This window comes from Hakea prostrata, chromosome 8 (assembly GCF_041222555.1).
Source record: "Hakea prostrata isolate BN-2017 chromosome 8, UWA_Hpros_2, whole genome shotgun sequence".
Classification (NCBI taxonomy): domain Eukaryota; kingdom Viridiplantae; phylum Streptophyta; class Magnoliopsida; order Proteales; family Proteaceae; genus Hakea; species Hakea prostrata.
The window spans coordinates 12,435,286-12,458,074 of record NC_142607.1 but is presented as its reverse complement, the minus strand read 5'-3'; the positions used below and the strand labels follow the sequence as shown (position 1 = coordinate 12,458,074).

The 22,789-nt window shown below is 37.1% G+C and overlaps 2 protein-coding genes across 4 annotated transcripts in view; both read right to left on the bottom strand.

Moving 5' to 3' along the window:
- The window catches only part of ULP1D (UB-like protease 1D), a 55,419-nt gene extending 42,346 nt beyond the window's left edge, over positions 1–13,073 (bottom strand). The window contains exons 1-4 of one of the 2 annotated variants that reach the window (XM_089166594.1): positions 12,383–13,073; positions 3,688–3,739; positions 1,156–1,259; positions 806–1,080 (exon numbers count right to left, since the gene is read on the bottom strand). In XM_089166594.1, the coding sequence (XP_089022720.1) occupies positions 806–1,080; positions 1,156–1,259; positions 3,688–3,739; positions 12,383–12,667 (716 nt within the window). In that variant the 5' untranslated portion in view covers positions 12,668–13,073. The remainder of the gene's footprint in view (positions 1–805; positions 1,081–1,155; positions 1,260–3,687; positions 3,740–12,382) is intronic. The other variant, XM_089166595.1, reaches the window with a different exon arrangement.
- A 2,787-nt stretch (positions 13,074–15,860) lies between these two features.
- CYP38 (cyclophilin 38) lies at positions 15,861–19,924 on the bottom strand. 2 transcript variants are annotated; one of them, XM_089166578.1, is made up of 7 exons: positions 19,486–19,922; positions 19,045–19,323; positions 18,723–18,922; positions 17,474–17,709; positions 17,096–17,238; positions 16,576–16,647; positions 15,861–16,501 (listed from the first exon to the last, which is right to left on the bottom strand). In XM_089166578.1, the coding sequence occupies exons 1-7, from the start codon at positions 19,666–19,668 to the stop codon at positions 16,274–16,276; spliced, it is 1,341 nt and encodes a 446-aa protein (XP_089022704.1). In that variant the 5' UTR covers positions 19,669–19,922; the 3' UTR covers positions 15,861–16,273. The 2 variants fall into 2 exon arrangements, with proteins under 2 accessions (XP_089022704.1, XP_089022705.1); XM_089166579.1 differs by having other exon boundaries at positions 16,409–16,523; positions 19,486–19,924.
- Between the last annotated feature and the right edge of the window lie 2,865 nt (positions 19,925–22,789).

Here is a 22,789-nt window from a genome sequence, read left to right as displayed (position 1 = left end):
CTTTCATGGAAACCAATTTAATGTGACATACTACTGTGATGAGTTGACTTGGGAGTCATATGTGACCACCGTTAAGAATTAGTTGATGTAGAATGTTGAGTGATACCCTTGTTATCTTGTAGTCTTGTAATCTTATTACTCACATACTCTTGTGATTGTGAACTTATGGATTATGATTTATGACTTACTAGAAGTCTAAAACTTCTTACGATTGTAAAATTTTGAAGACATTTAAGTTCTTTGATAGTTTGATGTGTAATGTATTTGATACTTTATAGTTGATAACATGAATTACTTGATATCTCTACATTACATGTTGTCTAACATTGCATTTCACAGCATTTCGGTTTTATACATAGGGTCGACTTAGAAGACATATTTAGGGTTACTTTCTCACAAATCTAAGGCCACCAATGTGTTCAAAAGGCCTTAAATAGGCTAAATACCAAATTTCAGCCCAACCGGGGCCCTAAAACCCACCGAGATTACGCCAAAATTTTGGTAGATCTCGACCGAGATCTCGCCATCTCGGTTGAGATCCCTCTATTTTGGAGTGGCAAGATCTCGCTCAAGAGTGAGATCTCCCACCATGGCCACCATCCCCATGGACAGAAAAGCTCAACGGCACAATCATCACAAAATTATAAATCAATGAACAGATGAAAAACAAAATAAAACAATCACAAACTCTTGCAGTCCAATAGTAGCAGCAGCAGTGAAACAAAATACAGTCAGGAGAAATTTTGCAATCATATCAGCAAAATCATGTAACCATGTAATATTGATGTTGACTTCAAATGCGTACTTCTTAGAGAAACTGCCAGACAAGTTTTCACCCTGGTGGTTAGAAGAACGGAGAGCAGTAACCTTTCGATCTCCACCATTTGGGAGTCGCTGTCTATCCTTATGACGAGAGCCATCAATGACAGACCGAAAAGGTGCTTCTCTTGAAGACACTCTACATGCCTGCTTTTCCTTGTGTATCAAACGTCCATTCTGTCTAGCATCTTGGTGCTTTCGAGAGTGTAAATATGACAAATCCTTCGCAGGTGCATCTTCTCTACCATTACTAGCATCTGACTGATAATAGAAGAAAGAATCAACTCAGTTGCCCAGTTACATGTGTGCATAAAATTTAAAAAGGAATTCTGGTACCTTCCTTTCCAGTAATCCAGTGAAACATGAAGCAAATGTTGATTGTGAATGGGATGGTGATGATTGAGAAGCTGAACTGGAATCATTGCAAGCACCTGCAAAGCCTTCAAGTATCAGAAGTTCACATAATTGCCAAACCAAAAAGCCAAAGAACAGGCTTAAGCACTACACAAGATGAAAAAGATGCATGGTAAACTTTGAATTGCACATGTACTTGTGCACAGGATGCTTAACAGGCAGGCATTTAAATTGGAAAATCACAATTCACTGAGGAACATCTAGTAAACAGGTAGTTTGAATGTGGATGTACTGAGAAACCAGAAAGATTGATTATGCAAGAACGTGGTAGCTATGGGCAATTTCACACCAGTTAGATAGAACACAGAATGGAAAAAGGGAAGGTGCACCACCATTAGTAGTTAAGAATTCTGATTCATAATAGGCTGTTACTAAGAACCAACCTATACAATAAAATTACGGGGGGGGATAATCTCTACAACGCCCAGGCCTTCTCTACCACTTTGATTATTGTCATCCACTCTTCTCTCTCTACTTCTCTCCTTCTGGCTATATAAGGCACTGGTACTCTTTCAGATTTGAACAAGGAGCTAGGAAAATGGTGGGTGATTCCTAATTTTTCAAAACCATTGATCTTTTCAACAATTCACAGGTTCACGCCTAGAAGCAACCTTGCTTCATAAGCAGGGTAAGGCTGAATACTTATGACCCTTCTTGGACCCTGTAATGCCAACAGCCTTGTGCACTGACTACATCATTTTTTCATTTATCTTTTCAACAAGTTAGCAATTTAATAACTGACATTCAGGGTGAGGCTGTATACATTATGATCCTTCCCAAACCCTGTATTGGCGGGGAGCCTTGTGCACTAGTTAAACCATTTTTCACTTATCTTTTCAACAAGTGAGCATCTTAGTAACTGACATTCTCAAAGTCATAGTTTTCTTGTAGTGGTCTTCTCAAGATCAGCATTCTTGGTGTATTCTTCACCAATTTGATTAATGGAGGACACAATAGAGAAGAAGAAACAAGAAAGAAACCTGTGAAGACTCAAAGTTGTAGTAGGGGAAGAGGAGATGACACCCATAAGAAGAAGTGAAAAGGAGATAGAGAAGGGAGCTGCAAATGCACAAACCTCAAGATTTAATTCATCTTTTCTATTCATCCTCAATAAGCTGCCTACAGGCGTTTAAATAATAAAAGAGACATACTTCAAAAAGAAATCAATAAAAGGACTCTTGGGAAATGGCAATTTAAAACTAACTAAAACTCATCCCTACCCAAATTGAAAGCTGATTACATAATTATCCCAATAGCTAAAATAATAAAAATGCTACATTATGATGTAGGACCTACGGCTACCCCCAGGAAGACCCAAGGAAGGCCTAGAGTGGCTGCCCAGCACCCTGCTGACCTTCCAGCAGTCTAGGAAGTTTCGGCCAGCATGATTGCAATCAGAATTTATTTGGAGTCCCACTATGTTTGTTTTGATACTTGAGTCAACCTATGGCAAGTAATAGTCCTAGTTAGTTAGGACTTAGGAGTACTATTTAAAAATTATTTAGTTACTATCCTAATTTCCTTAGGAGTTAGTCCACCTTTTATTTTGTATTGAATTATTCTAGGTTAAGATAAGTAAGAGTCCTTACTGGAGTAGGAGTCCTCATTAAAGTAAAAGTCATTTGTTTTAGTTTCAAATTTGAGTCCAAGTATGAGTCCTTCAATGTAGATTATATATATACAGCCTTACACATCTAACCAAGACAGTTTTGATCATTGAATAAAATTAATTGAAGGAGAACCCAGTGGACTTTCAGGGGTTTCCAAGTGAGGAAACCCTGTAGCAGCTTCATGTCTTTTTCTTTTCCACGATTCTTCAATCCCCTACCTTCTTCAACAAGTAAGTGAGCATCCACCAACCCCTTCCCATCATCCTCTTCGTCGCAACCCTCCTTTTTCCCCCTCCCCAAGCCAGCATTATCCCCTTCTTCCCCAAACCCTTATTCCCATATCTTCTAAGCCTCTCCCCCAATATATTCTGTTCCTGTAGCTACTGAGTAAAGATAACAATTTGTTGAGGAAAATATAAGCACTCATTTGGGCAGTACCTAGTGTAATTGAACACAAAATATTAAGATGGAGGGATAGGTTTTAGAAATTAGAAAGTGAGTCTCAAATCTCAATTGCCCCCTCAGTGTGATCATCTCATGGGGTTCAGCAGACAATAAAGACTACAAAGTCATATAAAGATATGGAAGGACTTATATGCTTGAAGAAGCTTCCAAGAACTGGCACGAAATGGAAATTTAGTATATATGAACAACAGCTGAAAGCATAATATAAATCCACTTCTTACTAAGCTGGAAGGCAGAATTTATAGTAGTACCTTCAAGCAGGATTTCTAGTTTGAAGATGAAAATCTATCTCAGAATGTTAACAATCAAAAACAATTAAACAAAAAGAATTCATAAGAACAAGCATTTACATTATGAGATCATGCAATAAAATTCTCACCTGAGAAACTTAAGCTTTGGGATTGGGTGGCCTTCTTACAGTCATCATCATCCTGAACAACAAAAATGGAAATGAATGGTGAGGTCAGCATCTAACATTGACACATGTAAGCATTTTTAAAAAAAAAACCCAGATGGCTAATCATTATGCTAGAGATAAAGGCAACAGAATCACTACCAACAAAAGGTGAAGAGATTAAATTGCCAACAAAATCAGTAGTGTCTAAAATTTTAAAACTAGTCTGGTTTTGACATATTCATCCACATACCCTTTGCAGAAATAAAACCTTGGAGGCTAAAAGGATTTTTTTCCTTAAAGTCTTTCAACCAGCAGTTTCTTTAATCCAGAGAATCTGCAGCTTCTAGTGGATCAGAATTATTGAGATCCCAAGCCCCCCAAAAGTACTTTTAGAGCAGATGAAAACGTTAGCAAGTGTGTTGCCGCTAACCAGTCCACCAAAATGGATCTTCTCTCTCAATTATACTCACAAAGAAGATAGGGCGGCAACAAGCCATCTATAAATTCAAACAAAAATTGGACCATCATTTACTAGGTTGTTGAACTGTTTCAAACATCAGCAGCATCTTAGAAAATCTTGTAAACAAAGCTCAAACTGATCCTCTTTGGGACATCCACGTTGAAGTCTTTAGAGGTGAACTCCTCTACCAGTCTCCATGAGAAGTAGCAAAAAAAAGGTTCTTTAACTCTCCTTCCAAGAAATTCAGACAAGAAAGTAAGCAAGTTTTTATGGAACAATACCAAAGTAAGCAAGTCTTCATGGAACAATACCAAAATTTACTGTTCCTTATGAAATATTATACTATCTTTAGCTGTTTGGAAGATCAACGTCAAGCCACTAGTTAATTGGCCAAACCAACCTTTTGGTATTTATCATGGTTACCTGTTCAGCTACAAACCATAGCCAGATCTGTATTAAACTGAATCCTACGGTCTGTAAGCTACTATATCTAGAAAAGGTCCATTTGACTGTTCTGATTGAAGCTTCTGAACCTTTTGAATCGACTATACTTATTCAACAGAGAACCAGATGAGGACAAGCCTCAGCATAACAGTAATATTGCTCAATTGCAACCTCAACTCAGAGATTCGAGTCAGGAAAAGCTTCTCTACGAGGCAGGTATGGCAGCTTAGATAAAAGGCCTTGGTCATATTCCTCTTATATTCCCAGTTCCATGTGGTTTGATTGTCGGATGATGATTTATGGTTCATTTCCAATTCTCGTGGTTCTCTTCTAATTTGGTCACGTGTCTATAATCAGAGATCCAACCATTATATCGTTAAATGGTTTTGGGCGCTAGTAGTGGCTGTAGCTTCCTGGTTTTGAGCCCCTCAATGATGCCTGTGGGTTGGAATCTGAACTTGATGTAGCCCTAGATGATGAGATCAACTGGGAGCCAATAAACAGGATCTTCAATGAATGGTTAGGTTTGAAGAGGCCAAGATGGGGTTTCTGGTCAATTCTAGGTTAGTGTCAGGGTTTGGGTTGAACATAGAGGTTTAAGCAGACAATTGTGTGGAAGGCTAACAGTGTAAGTATGGGGTTTCACAAAAGGTGAAATACTGCTGGAATTAAAGTTTCCGCAGTATAGGTTTAAGGTTTCAGATTCCTTGAAAGTACAGAATAAAGGGATCTAAGATTTATGCTTGGAATGAAGCCGGAACCCAGAGGTTCCGGAAATTTTGGTCAAGGTTTGAACTAAGTGATTGGTGGCGAGGTCTGTACAAGTTTGAGGGTTTCCCCAGAACAGACAGAGATGGGGATTTGTAACATTTGAGTGACGTTTTCAGGCTGGAGCTGGATCAATTTCTCCAAAGGGGGAGGGAATAATTCAAATGAAATAAGGGTGGAACGATCTGCGGATAGTTTAGAGTTTGGAAAACTGAAAATCTAAAGGGGGGGGGATCTAGTTTGGGGATTTGGAAGATTGGGAGAACAATTATGGGGTTGGGGATGTTGGATACTTACTGTTATTGCAAAAGAACCGTGGCAGCAGCTTGTTTAATGATGGAACTTGAATAAAAACCAGAATTTGAATGATAACCTGAAAGAGATCTCCAAACTAGTTGAATGGGAGCTTTGAGTTGAACACCTGAATCCCAAGGAGTAGCTCAGTTGGCAATAACCAACACTCATAATTAAGAGGTCATGAATTCAAATCTCTGTGAAGCCTACCTATCTTTGGGAGAAAAGAAAAGGTTCAACCTCTTGGGCTTCACCTCAAGGAATCAACTGGATCAAATACAAATTCCATAAATCAGGATCAAACAATAGACTAGGGTTCTTAAAAAAGAAGGGCAGCAGCCACAAATTGAGTGAAAACAAGAATTAAAATGATCCTGTGATCCCTAAATATAATTCACCTCCTCAGAAAAATCATGGAAGGGTGGGGATTATAAAAAATAAATACTTCAAAAGATTCCCTTAGGCTAGCAAAGGGAATATTCCTAATGACTTAAATTGAATCATTGGTTCAAACCAGCAAAACCAGTTCAATTAAAAAAATGAAAAAATAAAAACTAAAGTATTGTAATAGTGGAATACTAGCACTACTACTAAAACTGGTTAAGGCACTCTGAAGTATTCATTTTTGTTCTTCCTCTTGCAGATGTAGGTCTTTAGATCTGCATTGAAACACTTTTTAAGGGCTACCTTTGATTACACCACTATATCAAGATGGAATTCGGATTTATTGCAATCTATAGTTTCAACCATTTACAATATATCCCAGCACAGCTTATTGAACCCTAGACTTGTTAGAAGAATCTTTTCAAGTAGTTCATCAAGTTTGTGAGTTCTCTTCTAAGTTCTCACTATATTGTCCAGTAACCACAACACAATATACAGAGATTTACTTCTTGATTCATTCTCTGTAACAATCCAAGAACATATAATTCAAGAGAGAAAGGAGTAAATTATCCATAGTATCAACAAACTCTTTGAGAAAACCCTGACTTACAGCCATAATTCTCTGATTATTTCTCGATTACCTTGATTCTTTATTATTGTTCTTAGTTTTACCTCTGTTTTAACACAAAAACACTCACCCCAATCCGGTGTTAGTAGGATGTCTTTTTAAAACCTACTCAAAGGACCTGGCTACTTGTCAATTGTTAGAATAGTTCCCTTTCAGTCTTAAACCCCCTTTTGTTGAAAATCATAGGGGGCCTTTCAGGGGCAGGATTACATAGTAATAATTCATTCATTGTACAATGCGGTCAATACTTTAATTTTTCTTGCTATGCATATTTTAATAAAAGAAAAAGGGTGATAATTGACCATTCTCCCAAGTATGCTTGTGAAAGCTGGTAATAGTGGAAACAAATCTCAATCGAAACCGGAAACAAATCTTTGACTGAAACCTACAATTTCAACTGAGAGATCTAAATTTTGGTATTTTATGAATACCAAATTTTGACAGGTTTCAACTGGTTTTGACCGGTTTCAAGCATTTTCAGAAAGCTTCAATACAACAACAACAATAAGCCTTGTCCCAACTAAATGGGGTCAGCTACATGGATTATTGCCTTCCAATCAGTTATGTTTGAGGTCATGCTAGATACAAGGCCTAAGCTATACATATCTTTTCTCACCACTTCTCTTAAGGTTACCTTAGGTCTGCCCCTAGCTCTTCTAGTTCCTTCAATCTGGATTATATCACTTCTTCGTACAATGGCATTTATAGGTCTCCGTTGAACGTGGTTGTGCCACCTCAAATGACTTTCTCCAAGCTTATCACTTATGGGAGCAACTCCCAGACTAACTCTAATATGATCATTTCTTATCTTATCCTTCCTAGTTTTGCCACTCATTCATCTTAGCATCCTTATTTCGCTACATTGAGTTTATCTATATGATTCTTTTTAACAGCCTAGCACTTTGCACCGTACATCATAGCTGGTCGAACGAGGTCCTATAGAATTTTCCTTTAAGCTTTAATAAAATACGCCTATCACACAACACCCTGGACGCACCTCTCCACTTCATCCACCCTATTTTAATTCTTTGGAAAACATCATCCTCTATATCATCTCTTTTATTTATGATTGAACCTAGATACCAAAAACAATCACTTTAGGGAATCTCCTTATCGTCAAATTTCACCACCTCATCGTCTGCCGATCATGACTAAAGTTACAAACTAGATATTATGTCTTCAATCTACTTAGTTTAAAGCCTCTTGATTCCAAAGCTTCTCTCCATGATTCTAACTCAATATTAATCCCCACTTGAGTCTCATCTATCAACACAATATCATCTACAAAAAGCAGACACCAAGGGTCCTAGTCTTGAATGTCTTCAGTTAATTCATCCATTACAAGTGCAAATAAATATGGGCTTAAAGTTGATTCTTGATGTAGCCCAACTGTAATTGGGAATTCATTACTTTGTCCCCCCCACTGTTCTTACACTTGCACGAACCACCACAACCTCTGTCCACAACCACCTTTTCTCTGCCTTCCATTAGCTCCCCGCTTGGTCCTTCCGTTTATTTTCCCCTCTTGTTCTTTTGCGTCGTCCCTTCAATCAAATTGAGAGTTTTGACTTCAAAATACCAGGTTTAGACTAAATTCTAGTTTTTGACTGATTAAAACTTGGTCGGCACCGAATGCTTTCTTGCTGGCAACTACTTCCTAACATGTAAGGTTCAATGTACATCTTTAATGAAAAGGTACTTAGATAACAAAACTAAGCCCTAACCTAACTAAATAGGCTCAACTACATGGTTCATGTTACACCATTCAACTCTAGTCAACATCATATACTCAAAAAAGCAAACGCTGGGCATCCGTGCTGAAGGGTTTGGCCGAGGTTATACAAATCCAGCCGCTAACAGGACGCACATGCACCAACCTTTCTATGTTACCAGGGCTTTGGACTGGCAGCAACAGAACTCCGAAGTTTGAATTAGCAAAGGAATTTGCTAAGAATAATTGCAGCTCAAACCATGTACACTGCACCCAACACAAGCCCAACAATAAGGATGTATTTGCAAGCATCATTCTTAAATAGGAGAAAAAATGAACATTCATCAATCATGGGCCTTCCAGAATCAAAAGAGAGATGAGGATGACTTCATCAACAGAAAGAGGAAAAGTAATGCAGATAGAGCACATCTTCTTTTCCATTGTGGTGGTTTGGATTTTGCTACTAGAAAGCAAGTTTCCCAACTTGTAGCGGAAGGAGACAACTTCTGCATCGATGCATAGATAAGGGATTTGGAGAAGAAGCTGTATAGACTTGTGTGCCTGAAAACAAATCAATGACCTAGAAATCCATAATGAACCCCTTGCCCCGGTCAAAGTCAAGGATTATTAGTGAGTTTGTAGACACCTTAGAAAAACATAGGGAATGAAGTCATGAAACCAAGAATCCGTTTTTTTACACAACTTTCCTTTGCGAGACAGTGTATTAGTTTTTATTCTCCTCGTGTTCTCCAAAGCTTTGACTAGTATACAGCTATCCTTTCATTAATTTTCCTTAAATAAGCAGCCAGAAAGGTTTTCTTATGTAGCCCAATGATAAGAGTACATGAAACACACAGTTAACCAATAACTATAACATAAAGCCATCTTATGATGAAAATGTGACCATAGTAGTTAATTTTTCTAAACAAAAAATAGATATTATGTTCTCATTGTTAGATATTCTGAGCAACATATAAAATTAATGATTCACAGAAAGTATATCACAAATCAAAAAATGTTCCAAAGAGTATAGAAATTCTTCATAACAATGATAGGTGAAACTAAATTTGAATATGTAAGAAATAAACTTCAAAAATTAAAGGGATCCACATGGATGGGGTGAGATTAAGCAGGGGTCCAGGTTCATTGTTGCAGAGCCGAGCAGAGGTAATGCAGCAGAACTCTTTTCTTGGATTGATGGAGTGGGGCATTTTTCAGGTGGGGTGAAGGGGTAGCATCAAGTGAAGCCCTTATTTCAATGAAGTGGGCTCAAGGAGTTCGGAACAGATGAACCTGTGTCTCTTAATCATGTATTAGCATTTTCTGCTCTCATTTCGTAGAATTGCATTCCCAGAGTGGATACAACAAGCCCACCCAGTGAACACTAAGTTTATCGTCTGGACATTGCATCTTGTGGTCAAAAGTGCATTTAAACATTAGCACAACTGCCACTGAAGTTCTATAGTTGATACGTACAAAGATCAGCTAACACACATTCATGAATATCTCTACCGTAAGCAGTATCTGAATCAGAACAATAGCAACTAGTATTAACCTCAGTAACCATACTAGTATTCATATGTAATCCCATTCAAAGGTATAAAGAAACACCCTCCCAATTTGAGAAAAATTGCAAAAAAGCACTAACAAAGTATTTCACTAATTCAATAATAAAAATAAGCTGATTTAGAAGACTATGACTTAATAAAAATAATGTTATGGTAGCTACTCCTCCAGCAATTTAACATAATTTTTCCAAATCAAATGATATTTGCAAGAAATCAGTCAAGTCAGAAAAATAAATGTCCACGCCTCCACGGAACCTATAAAAAGAACGAGTTCTGATGTAAAAGATGACCCAATGGAAAGGGGAAAACGTAACAGAAAAATGCAGTCATTTTAGACTTTTATTATAGACAAGGAAATGATTCCAAGGTAAATATTCAAATTGATGATCAAAAATGTTGACAAATTTGGCTACACTCCATATAACACTGCACAAAAATACTGAGAGGCTGATTTCTGATAATGCATTCATTGCACATGAAGTTTTCCATTATATTAAACACTTTAAGAAAGGCAATTGAAACTTGATATGAAGAAGGCCTACGATATATTAGAATGGCCTTTCATTTCTGCAACCTTGTCTAGATTGGGCTTCTGTAAACGTTGGGTTGATACGGTAATGGAAGGTGTGTCTACTGTTTCTTATTCGTTGCTAGGGAAAGAGGTTGAAAAATGGAGTTTTGTTTCTTCTAGAGGTATCTGCCAAGGGGACCTTCTTTCCCCCCTTTTTGTTCATTTTATGCTCCCAGGCACTTACTGCTATTTTTCTGAAGCTAAGACTGGTGACCTTTTCAAAGGCATTAGTGTTCGGAATGGGGGCCCACATATTTCTCACATTCTCTTTGCAGATGATTGTCTTCATTTTTCAAAGGTAAAGCTCAACCATATCACAAAGTTTCAGGCATGTATATCCTTGTATTGCTAGGCTAGTGGTCAAGAGATTAATTTCAAGAAATCTTCTCTAACATTTAGCCCCAATACACCGAGCAAGCTTAAGAGGCGGTTCTCTAGAGTGTTGAAGGTGAAGTATAATGATGGTCCTGGGGAATATCTTGGCCTCCCTACAGATTTTGGGGTATCCAAGAAATATCATTTTGCTGAGCTGGGTCGGAAGGTTTACAAGAAAGTGCAAGGTTGGAAACAAAAGCTGCTCTCCCCGGTTCCTTGTTGATCAAGTCTGTAGCAAGTTCTATGTCTTCATATGCAACTATGCAACTTCTCATTGTGCTCTTCCTGCTTCTCTCCATGATAACACCTGGAAAGCTATGTCCAACCTCCTTTGGGTCAAAAGGAGGATGAGAAGAAGACCCATTGGATCTCTTGGTCTAGGATGTGTAAGTTGAAACAGCAAGGTGGATAGGGCTTTGAGGACCCTATTCTTCAAAATAGGGCTCTCTTCGCAAAGGTGTCTTGGCGGTTGTGGAATGATTAAGGTTCACTTTGGGGTAATTTCTATGAAAGAAGTTTACTTCCCACACTCTTCTTTTCTCGAGGCAAAGGAGGGCAGCAAGGCCTCTTGGGCTTGGAAGAGCATTTTGAAGGGGAGGGAGGCCCTAGTTGGTGATCTCATTTGGCAAGTGGGAGATGGGTCTCAGGTGTCCAAACCAAAATTTTAGAGAACTTCAGGAGAAACTTCCAGAAGTATATTTCTCAAAATGTGAAAAAAGATGGTGTGTGGCAATGCGATAAGTGGCCTCCAGTTATAAAGAAGAACCTAATCTGTAGACACCTCAGCTTTATAACCAGATACTTGTCTGTAACATATAATATAATAAATCTTTTATATCCTACCCATCCATCAAACAAAGCTGAATGTCCATACGAGGCGTGGGGGGATTTGGAAAAATATTGGCAAAATTATGCATCAAACCACACTCCAGAAAGGTTACCAAACCCATGAATCCATAATGACACCTATTTTCGCATGCAGCACAAGATACTATCAACATTCTTAATTGCTTGCGCATACCTACTATCTGGTACTTCAAATGCTGGATTAAATAGTAGGTGAAAGTAAAGACTTGAAAAGGGACCTGCATGATATTTCTCAGGATACACAGGTAGACAATGATACTTGAGTATTTTGGACAAGCAGTTAAAAAGGACATAAATTGAAGAATTACACCCTGGCAAGTATTCCTCTTGATTCACCAGAAGCAAATAACAGATATTTGCAGTAAAGGGTTCGATATATTTCAGTCATCATGAGCTCTGAAATTAAAGTACCATTTGTTTCAATTTTAGTTTTCCAAAGGGGAAGTGGAGATCGACTTTTGTGTGAATATCAATACAAAAAAGAAAAAATAATAATAACAATAATAAGATGGAGATTCTTACAACTCAAGCGAAACCCATCATACACAAATGCATGGAACAAAGAAAGCAACACATAAAAGCATAAATTGTTGTAGAATTAGAAGACCTTTTTCAATCTTTGGAGGCTCCTGCGTTTCTTCTCGTCTTCGAGACGCTGTTGTTTAGCACGAAGCTTCGTTCCTTTGTCTGGCAATTTGTAACTATAAACGCTGATGATCCCTTGAAACCTGTGAATTTGGTCATCAAGCTGATGATCTGAAAGCGTTATCAAGTCTTCATCCTGAGAGGTCGAACAAGGCACCACTTCAAGCTCTGCTGGTGGTTCATCGTTTTTGAAAAGGGAGTTATAGTCAATAGCGAGTGGTTTCTTTCTGCCTTCCGCCGTTTCCATGCCTAAAAGGAGGCAAAGAAACGAAGAAGGAGAAAACGAAACAATGCAAATCAACAACACTTTTCAAGTTCCTCCACCGCCAAGTGACGAACACACAACACTTTCCACACTGCAACACCTTGTTCGATCAAAATCTATACAACTATTCTCTCCTCTACCTACTCGTTTCTGTTTACCGATCGAAGAGGGAGGGAGGGATGGAAAGTAGTCAGATGAGGAAAAACACAGAGATGGAAATACTAATGTGGTCGACCGCAGTGGCCACTGTAGAAAGGATTCTCAGCGAAAGGGTCGTACATGCTTCTCTTTGTAGCGTTCTTGATTACAGCTTTCTTTTACCCTTTTTCCAATTAAAAGAAATCTGAATTTCAAGCAAGTTTATTTTTTGCCTGGGTGCATCCCAAATCCATCGATAAGGTAAACACGGCACGTGGGCTCAAGATTCTTGATCCTGTAATCTTGAAAATATATTTTGGTTAACAACGCTCTACTGGTTTTCTTGGTAGAAGCCTAGAAGGTTAACAACGCTCCTCGCTACCAATGCATGTTTTCTTTGTGGGGGTACAAGTGCTACCATGCTTGGGTCTGGCGCATTAACCATTAAGCCAAGCATTTCAGGAGGTCAGATCAGAATTTCAGTCGAGATTCCGATCTCAACCAAAATATCAAATCGGACGGTCGAAATTTTGGTTTGATGGTCATGCGCATTTAAGGCGCATGACCCAAGCAAAATTAGTAAAAGTGAGGGGGCTTTTTTTTTATAATATGTAGTTCATCCGGCCAGCTTGCACGCACCACGACTACATCATCAGGGTTTAGAGTTAAGAGAATTGTCTTTTTGTTACTCCACGGAGTGAATTTGAATGAGCGCTTAATAGTCAAGATTTGATCTAAGACCGTACGTTAACACAGTGCTACACATTAATTATTTTACCATATATTTAAGAGTGGGGCCCATCTCTAAACACCAATAAAGTATATCATAAATGTCTATCGATAGGTTTGACTCATAAATATGTGATGGAGGTGTGTAAAGGAAGTGGGACTCACCTCTAAATATTTATGATCCACTTTATTGAAATTCAAAGGTGGATCTCACTCTTAAACGTGTGATGGATGAGTAAAGAGACCAAAATTCTCAATTGCGACGAGTAGAGGATTTGGACTCCATAATAGAGAGCCTATATATTTAAGGGAGTACAACTTCCATGGAAGAGCAAAGACACGAATGGTGTTTAAAATTAGGGGTGTCAATTAAACCCTATTGACAGAAACTTGCCCACACTTGCCTTGAGCTTGAGCTTGACTCAAGACTGGTGCTTCTTTTAAACTCAAATGACAAATATGGGTTACAAATTCATTAGCCTTGATAGGGTAGAGTAGGGTTCAAGTTTAGCCCTCAAACCAACACAAATTTGATTTTAGATGAAATTACATGGCACCCGTTATAAAGGGGATCAAACTTTTAACCACCCGCTATTACTTATTAAAGTATATAGCATCCAAACTCAAAATTACAAGTTACCCACAGTTACATTTTCAGTTAAAATAGATGTGTAAAATGACCATAACACCCTTATTTATATTTAAATCATTTAAAATTACCCACCTAATCCCTAGGTGAGTGAAGGGATTATCCTTATAATGGCTGCATAAACTTTTTCATTGTTCAAGTGGTTCTTCGATTTTTGGAAAATCTGATGTATTATTGACTCTCTGTTTTTTTTGTAATACATCAACTTTATTAGAATGAAAAACCACGAGTACACCTTAAACTCATAACATCAAAAAACATAAGCCAACATAAATGCAGGGGAGGCGTATGAGTGTAAAGAAAAGCATACAGTGATAACGCACCCTCCTTTGCCAAAGGTCAAAGCATTAGCTACTATATTTGCTTCCCTGTGCATATGAAAGAAGGAAATGAAGTTGAATGATGGAGTCATACAGAGAATATATGAGATAATGGAATGGGAAATATCTTTCGGGGTGCCTCGATAGCCGGCTTTTTAAGGATGGCAATCAGAGCTTGGTTATCACTTTCAATTGCTATACGTGTCAAAGAAAAGTCCTACACCATAACAGTGCTTGCCTCATGGCCATGGCTTCTAGAGTAAAGACATTATGATTTGTCGTCCCATGACCAAAACCAAACAACATCTTACCCAAGTGGTCACAAGTAATACCACCATATCTAGCTAAATGTTGTTCCTTTAACAATGAACCATCAACGTTGATTTTTGTAATGGGAAATATAGTGAAAGCCCATTTGATCAAATTGGGGATTTGCTCCACCACAAGCTCCTTATGGGTATTTAAAGAGTAAAATTGAAGACCTTTTCGTATTTGAGAAGTACGAGGTGTCACTGGTTGATTGGAGTCGGCGTCCATTTGTGCAGCATCTTACGGTCTTACCCAAGTGATGATTTCTTCAGATTTAACAATAATCAATCACTTAATGAATATTCCTACTCGTAGGCCACTTTTTTTTTTTTTTGGTGAATATCAACCTTACTCTGATTCAAATTTTTCTTACATTCATGAGATTTTATTTTTTGTTGTTGGAATCTTTCGTTCATACATTCATGAGATTTCATTTTTTTGGTTCAAATTTTGATAGTATATGGAAACCGAGACTCTTAGAATTATTTTTATCACCTAGTCACCCCTTGATTATGAAATAAATTACACAAAAGGGAAGCCATTTTACCTTTATTTACCATCTTAAAAAAGCCCAGAAAATTTATTTTTTTAGTAATAATTTAACTAGTAATAAATTGCAACGTGATGACATGAAAAACATATTTATTGATTATAATCACAGTATTAGATATACAATTTTATAGACAACATGGAAACATACGAAGAACTAGGGAAATATAATTCTTTGACTTGTTTTCTTTAGTCCTATGAATTCACAAACACAACTGATAAAATTTGGCCTCATCAAATTTGGCCTTCAGTGAACCAACTGTTCTAGCTTTGTCTCTGTTATGGAATTAGTTTTAAACTCTTACAACATTAAAATATATATTAAGGACAATTATTGTTGCCCCTTACCCTGTTAGGAATTAGTTTTAAACTCTTACAACATTAAAATATATATTAAGGACAATTATTGTTGCCCCTTACCGCTAAACCCCACTAGTTAAGTGATCACGTGACAATTTTTATTTATTAGAAATCCCAAAATAACCCTGAGGTTTTATTATACTTATTTATATTTCATACTAAATTACATTATTACATTTATCGTCCAAATATTTGCATTTTTCTTACTTGAGCCAAAAAATAAACAAAATTTGCTTTTCCACAAAAGTAGAACTTCTTCTCCCTAAGCAAAGCACAAGCATTTGTATCCTGAGGATTGCATTTCCCTTTTTCCTTTCTCAGATTAGAGTCATTAGACTAGTATTTAGGATTCAATTTGACAATAAACAGATAGCCCACCAAACCAAGCATGCTGTCAATGCTAACACTCTGGGTCTGATATTAGATACTCTCTCAAAATCTATGAGTACAGAATTCTAAAGTTCTGAAGCTGGTGTTCCAATCATGAACCCTAATGAAAAACAAATTTGATACCAACATCAAAAGAAAGTTTGTTTAGCCTGCAATCTTGTAGCTTGGGTTAACTAGATTATCAAGGCCAGAGACAACTTCAATGGACTGTATAACATCTCCAACCTTGAGATCTGCCAGATAATCCTCATTTTCTGTTACATATCCAAATACAGCATATCGACCGTCCAATATGTTGGCGTTACTAGGAGTCAGTTCGCTCTCTTTCAAGAGCCAAAATACTTGACTTGAAGCAGAATTGTCATCAAATTCCTGTGACAAAAGGTACAAAGAACTACTCAGTTTAAAGCCAAATCAGTAAAGAGACACATCATTTGGACACTCACATCTCTGGCCATAGCCATAGTTCCAAATGCATTGAAAGGAAGCTTCGTCTGAGCTTTGTATCGTCCAAGCTCCTGTACAAATTCATTAAATGATCAGAATCACTAAGATCAAGCTCTACACATGTTCATGAACTTACATCTAAGTTTGTAGAAATATGTGGACACAAGTCAGACACACTGTTTTGGGCAATGAAATAGCAAACTAAGGTAACCAGGAATTATAAAAGACAATAGAAATAATTAAACCAAAAATACATTCGATCTTTCAAGAACTGCAACCATTACTTAGTGGAACATGACCAAGCCAATGGGGTTATCAAACTTTCACAACCTTTCTGAAGGTTATTAATTAAGATTATTGGGGAAAGATTTTCTCTCTTTGTTCAGTTAGTTCTCCTAGATTGATCAGGCTTAGTTACACCCCACTTTCTGTGGAGGTTGCATGCATGCAGGAGTGCACATCTGTGCATCTGCGAGACAGACACAGAGAGAGAGAGAGACAGAGAGTCCAGAAACTCACTTCCAATGTTTCACCATATACAGGCATCTTGTCCCCATCAGCCATTATTTCTAAAGGTATTTTACGTGGCTTCTCTGTGCTAGGATCAATGAAATCCTCTGCAGGTCCCTCGGGATCTCCAGTCTGAACTACGAAGCCATCCGCTGCAGCCAATCCAAGCAAACCACTTAAAGTCTGAGAAATACTAAAGGCACCAAATTTAATTGACAATAGAAGGCAGCGGAGCCAGTGAACAGCAGCATAAATATTTCCCAAAAGATAAATCAAAATTTCCACAGGGCAATTGTTAAATCTCTTCCATATATCAACCTCTATGATAAGCTTTGACATGCAGAGGTAACTAGGTAATGCAAAGGATTTCAGGAAAAGTTATAATACCTCTTTGGATTTCCATGCCATCATAGAAGTGCCGTTCCACCAAATCTATGAAGTTTCCAGCAGTTACTGGGGCATTGTAGCCGTCCAGAACTATACGGAATACACATTCATCCAAGTTGGGGTTGTCTTTAACCTTAACTTTCATGTCCACAGCTGCCCTTCCTTTCAAAAGAGGCATGTTTCTGTACTCTTCAGGCACTTCATATGGGAAACCGTCCACCATGTCCTCTTCAACACTGCAGAAACCGAATGCCCCAGGAAGATCTCAGCTGCAGTCAATGACAAGGTTGTATATGAGAAAAGTTTCTTTTAAGAGCATTTACTTCAACAGTCCCTTCTTCCTTTAAGATCAAAGAAAGAAACAGCTTCTTTTTTCTTTTCTTTTCTTTTCTTTTCTTCTTTCAATGTTTCTTAAAAACAAAAGCATTACTAATAATAATTGGTTCTAAGAAAGCCATGAAAGAAACATGAAAAGTAAATACTTTCTAGTTCCATTCATTAATTCATCTGTTGAAACCTGTGGAAACAAATACTTTCATCACTCCGTCAACATTCAATACTGGCTTAATCAAGTTCTACATACTTGCTTTCCTAGGAACCCTAAGCTTCTAATTTCTATCATTCGTTGATAACTTTGTTTTGAGGTATTTTGGGGCTAAGCTAATCTTAATTCAAGCTCTACATTATAAAGATGGTGATATAAATAATGACATTTTACAGAGAATTAGAATATGATAGATGAAGCAGAGATGTGCATGACTTCATTCAGAGCATTGTGCAACCAATGCATTCATTCAAAACTTTAAGAAAATATTTATAGGACAACAATATGACCGGCTATGATGTAATGGTGCGGAATGTTGGGCAATTAAGAAGCATCATGTCAATAAACTTAGTCTAGCAAAGATGAAGAGGTTGAGAAAGACATTAGCAAACCTAGAAGCATAAGGTAAGAAACTATCATAATACTATAATGGAGCTGATAGTATTATAGTCAAATACTACTATGTACCTATTTTAAAATTGAAACAAATGTTCCAATATCATATTCCCATATGGAAAAAAATAAAAAATTATTGCCACAGGGGAGAGAAAGTCTCTCAGGAACGGCGGTGAATGCACAAAAGACACGTAGGTAGGATAAGAAACAGAACTGTCAAATACAAACATGGAAGAACTTACTTTCCTACAGCACAAACATAGCTTAAAGAAAGAACAAATGTGGAAAGCCTTAGATGTTCAAACTCACCCTCCAACATACTGAAGCAACTCCTTCTGTTTAGGTCCCACAGCATCCCTGTTCTTATCCTCAACAATTTGTTGAAGCTCCTGCATTCCAACTTCCAGTTTGGCAATCAATTCGCTGCCATGCTCTTTCTTTGACTCGGCAACCCCCGAAATGATCATATCTTTACCTAGCTTGAGGGCCCGAGATGCCTGCTTCAGATTCTACCATTCACAAAACAGACAATTATTCTTAGTCACTACTTAAGTATCATCAAACTAAAACCCAAAAGAAGTTTGTTTCCACTCCATTAAAATAACAACATAAGATACCAATGTTTTCTTACTCTTTCTGTCGAATCCAGAGCCCTTGCCCCAGCAAGCTTCAGACTTTCGGTAATATCTTCAAGAGGCTTCTGAACCTCCCTGATAGCTTTATTGTCAATGGGTAAGGCATACCTCAACAAAGCCCCTGGATCCTTAATAGGCGGCCCGGAGATCAACACTGAAATATCAGGCAACACCGGATTGGCCGTATAAGCCAAAGCAGGCACCCCTGTAACCAGTCCGATTGCCAGTGCTATAGAAATTGCACATTCCTTCAACGAGAATGACTTCCTTTTCAGCTAAACCAACAATTTAAGCATTCTCAGTGTCGAACTAAAAAGGCTAATTTTTCTTAAAATAAATTCATTGCTCGAAGAAAATTCTAATAAGGGCAAACCAAATACTGCTAAGAGTGACCAGAGCTACACTAAACCAGTGAAACCCATTTCAATTCAACTCACCTGGTCCTGCTCCGGATGACACTGAGGAGGTTTGCCGGAAGAACACTTGGGTTCAAAACGACGAAACCGAAGAGATCTCTGATGATCATCTAAGCAAATTCTTCTTGTGGGCGAGACCGGTGGAAAGATATGTCGGGAGGTAGCAATTGAAGGGAAGTAATGGCAGGAGAGAAATACTGCCATTGAAGTTACTGAAGAACAAATAGCATTGAATGTTTAAAGCAAATTGCAGGAAAATTATGGGTTTCTAAAAATGCAGAGGAAGAGGAGAAGAGGAGAAGTGAGTTGAGCGATAAGCTTACTACTCCAGAGCTTGTAAGATAGCATATGACATCTGTTGATAGGGTCATGCCAGTTATGGGAATTGGTTGTCCTCACGCTCTGGAATCTGGATAAGATAAGCAACGATAGCGAGCGAGATTGCCATTGAACATGAGGCGGAACGGGTTCATGCTTCGTACAATACTACAGTGTGGATTTGGCCTTAAATGTCGACCAGTATTTGTAAACCAGACCAGGGAATATTCTGCTCTGGGTCCGGACCAGGCAGAATAGCCGGTTCAATGATGTCGCATTGCCCATGACCGTCTCGGTATCACGACTCAACTTCAGTGCTGCACATTTACTGCTTACGGTCGGGATTCCAAGTGGTGGCATTTTGCTATCTTTTTATTTAATATTAGGGATAATTATTGTTGCCCCCTGTAATTTGATTTTATTACTAATAAAATCCTGTTCTTTACGAAATTACTGTTGCCCCCCTTCCTTATAACGGTGTTAAGTAGCCGTTAAGTTTGAATATGTAATGTTTAATTTACCCTTCATTAAAATTAATAAATCAAAAGACGATGCTACCCCATTTATAAAAACCAGAGTAAATGTTAATTTTATCCTAAACTTCATTTATTTTGAATTAATAAAATTGACAAAATCCAAATCCGATTTGGTTTCCCACCTTCACTAAACTTCATTTATTTCGAATTAAATAAGTGGGCAAAATCCAAATCTGATTTGGTTTCCCGCCTTCATTAAGCTTCATTTATTTTGAATTAAAGAAATTGGCAAAATCCAAATCCAATTTGGTTTCCCACCTTCATTAAACTTCATTTATTTTGAAATTGTTTTAGGTGATATTCAATTTCTAATTTGAATTGAATTCGATTTTCCTTCCTCTTCAATTTTTATTTGAGTTTTATTCAATCATTCTTTCTTTATTTGGTGGTTTTTTTTAATAATAAAACGGATTATAGTTACATTTTTCTCCAAGGTTAATTAAGGGTACCACTATAATTTGACAAAAGGGTAAATAAATAAAGAAATAAGTATAAGGGTATTTTGGGGTTTTTGAGAAAATATAAAGATGCCACATCATTAGTAAACTAACGAAACTTAACAGTAGGGGGGCAATAGTAATTGTAGGCAAAGTTAAATGTTGGATTAGTAATTTTGAAAAGTACGGGGGATACAATAGTAATAAAATCAAAGTACAATGGGCCAATAGTAATTATCCCTTAATATTACTATTTTTTGGGGTTTTAGTTGGTGTAGTTAAAAAAAAAAACTCGACCCCCTCCTTTGATCCTCACCGTTCGCAGCTCAGCGTTGCATATGAATTGCACAACACTAAAGCACGATTTCTTAGCATCTATGATACAGCCCTCAGAGGTAATTTGTGCTAGCCTAATATTAAAAAATTAAACCAAACATCCTCAAGAGTAGTGAAAGGGTTGGCTTGGAGTCCGTTTGACAACTCATCTAAGTGTTTCTACTTCAATAAACATCAGGAACAGTTTTATGTATTTTTGAATAAAAACATTTTTATAGTTTATTGATAAAACTTAATTTTGAAAACAAAAACAATATCAACAAATGTTTAGAGACAGAAAAATGAATGATAAGGATCCCTTTCGCAAAGACAAGGGCTAGGATTTTATCGGAGATAAAGAATATGAATATGAACTTTGATCACCAGAGATAGATAGTAAAGATAAAGACTTGAATGATCCTGATTATTAGAGTTGAAGAAGCAACAAATGAAAGAGTCTCTAACACAATATGAGAGGGTTTTAGTAGTGTTATTCTATTTAGAATGTCAAATTTCATGAATGCCCTTTTTAAAGTTATTTCACTTAAACTTGGCGTGCCTAACTTTTATTTCAATAAATAGACACAACAACAATTTGTTTTTAAGTGTTTCGTAGGGCATAAATTTTCATAAATTTCAATTTATTATATACAAAATTGCGATAAACAAAAAAAGTTTGGCCAAATTTGTTTTCAAGTGTTTATTAGAGCATAAATTTTCATATGTTTCAATTTATATTGTAAAAATTCACAAGAAACAAAAAAGTTTGGCCAATTTTCCGGTTTCTTTAAGCAAGAAACACTAATTTGTTTTTGGATGAGCTATCAAACAAGTTATTAGTTGCCAAAGACCAACAACCGAGACTATAAGTTAAAGAGTTTGAATACTCTTTGAGCTAGGGTCAAAACGCCGTCGTATATTTAAATACATATATTGAATACCTTTAACCACAGCTATTCATGGCTCAAGCCCAAACTAAAAGAAACTTCGAGGCCTAAAGAGATGTGGATCATCTACAAACTTCGGGGGCGTTGCCCTCACACCTCCGCCAATGTGGCCTCCCCGGACCCCCTATCGCTCACGGGGGAGTGTGACCGTGTTCGTTGGCAACATAATGTGAAGCATGAGCCATACTCAACACAGGTCTCAGTTTTTTTTTTTTTCTTCAACCGTTTTAAATAAATAAATAAATAAAACATATTTCTATTTATCCATTTATTTGGGTAAAAATCAAAACGAAAATCATGCCAAAGATTGCCCAAGTAGGATAGCTATTTTCTATGATTCTAAGGCTGCAAATTTTAGCTTTAAACTATATCTTTACAGTGACTAAGTTGTGGTCAGGTTGATAAAATTTTGAAGTTTTTTAATATATTTTACTCTCAAATTTTGTTATGTATATAGGTCAAATAACTCTTTAGCAGATCATTTCGCTAAGAATTCTAAAATTTTATCTTTATTTAGAGTTTGATGGCAGTCTCCACCTCCTATACTGTAAATCACTATCTTTTAGCCTATAGAGGAATTTTTTCTAGAGTGCTTAATATAAGTACTCGTATATGACACAACAAAAAAACAAAAAACAAAAAAAAAAAAACCCAAAAAAAATAAAAATCAAAAAATCAAAATCAAAATGTGTAAATATAATAATTTACAAACTCAAGGGATGTAATGTAATTTGTTGGGGAGAAATAATTAAAGATGATCTATTCAGAGACT

What these genes read in the sequence shown, in the direction of transcription:
- CYP38 (XM_089166578.1), bottom strand. Translation starts at nt 19,668, where the DNA reads ATGGCAGTATTTCTCTCCTGCCATTACTTCCCTTCAATTGCTACCTCC. An exon ending in TGGCATGGAAATCCAAAGAG is followed by an intron (nt 17,239 to 17,473) that starts GTATTATAACTT and finishes GATTGGCTGCAG; the next exon opens with CGGATGGCTTCGTAGTTCAG. An exon ending in TATATGGTGAAACATTGGAA is followed by an intron (nt 16,648 to 17,095) that starts GTGAGTTTCTGG and finishes GAATTTGTACAG; the next exon opens with GAGCTTGGACGATACAAAGC.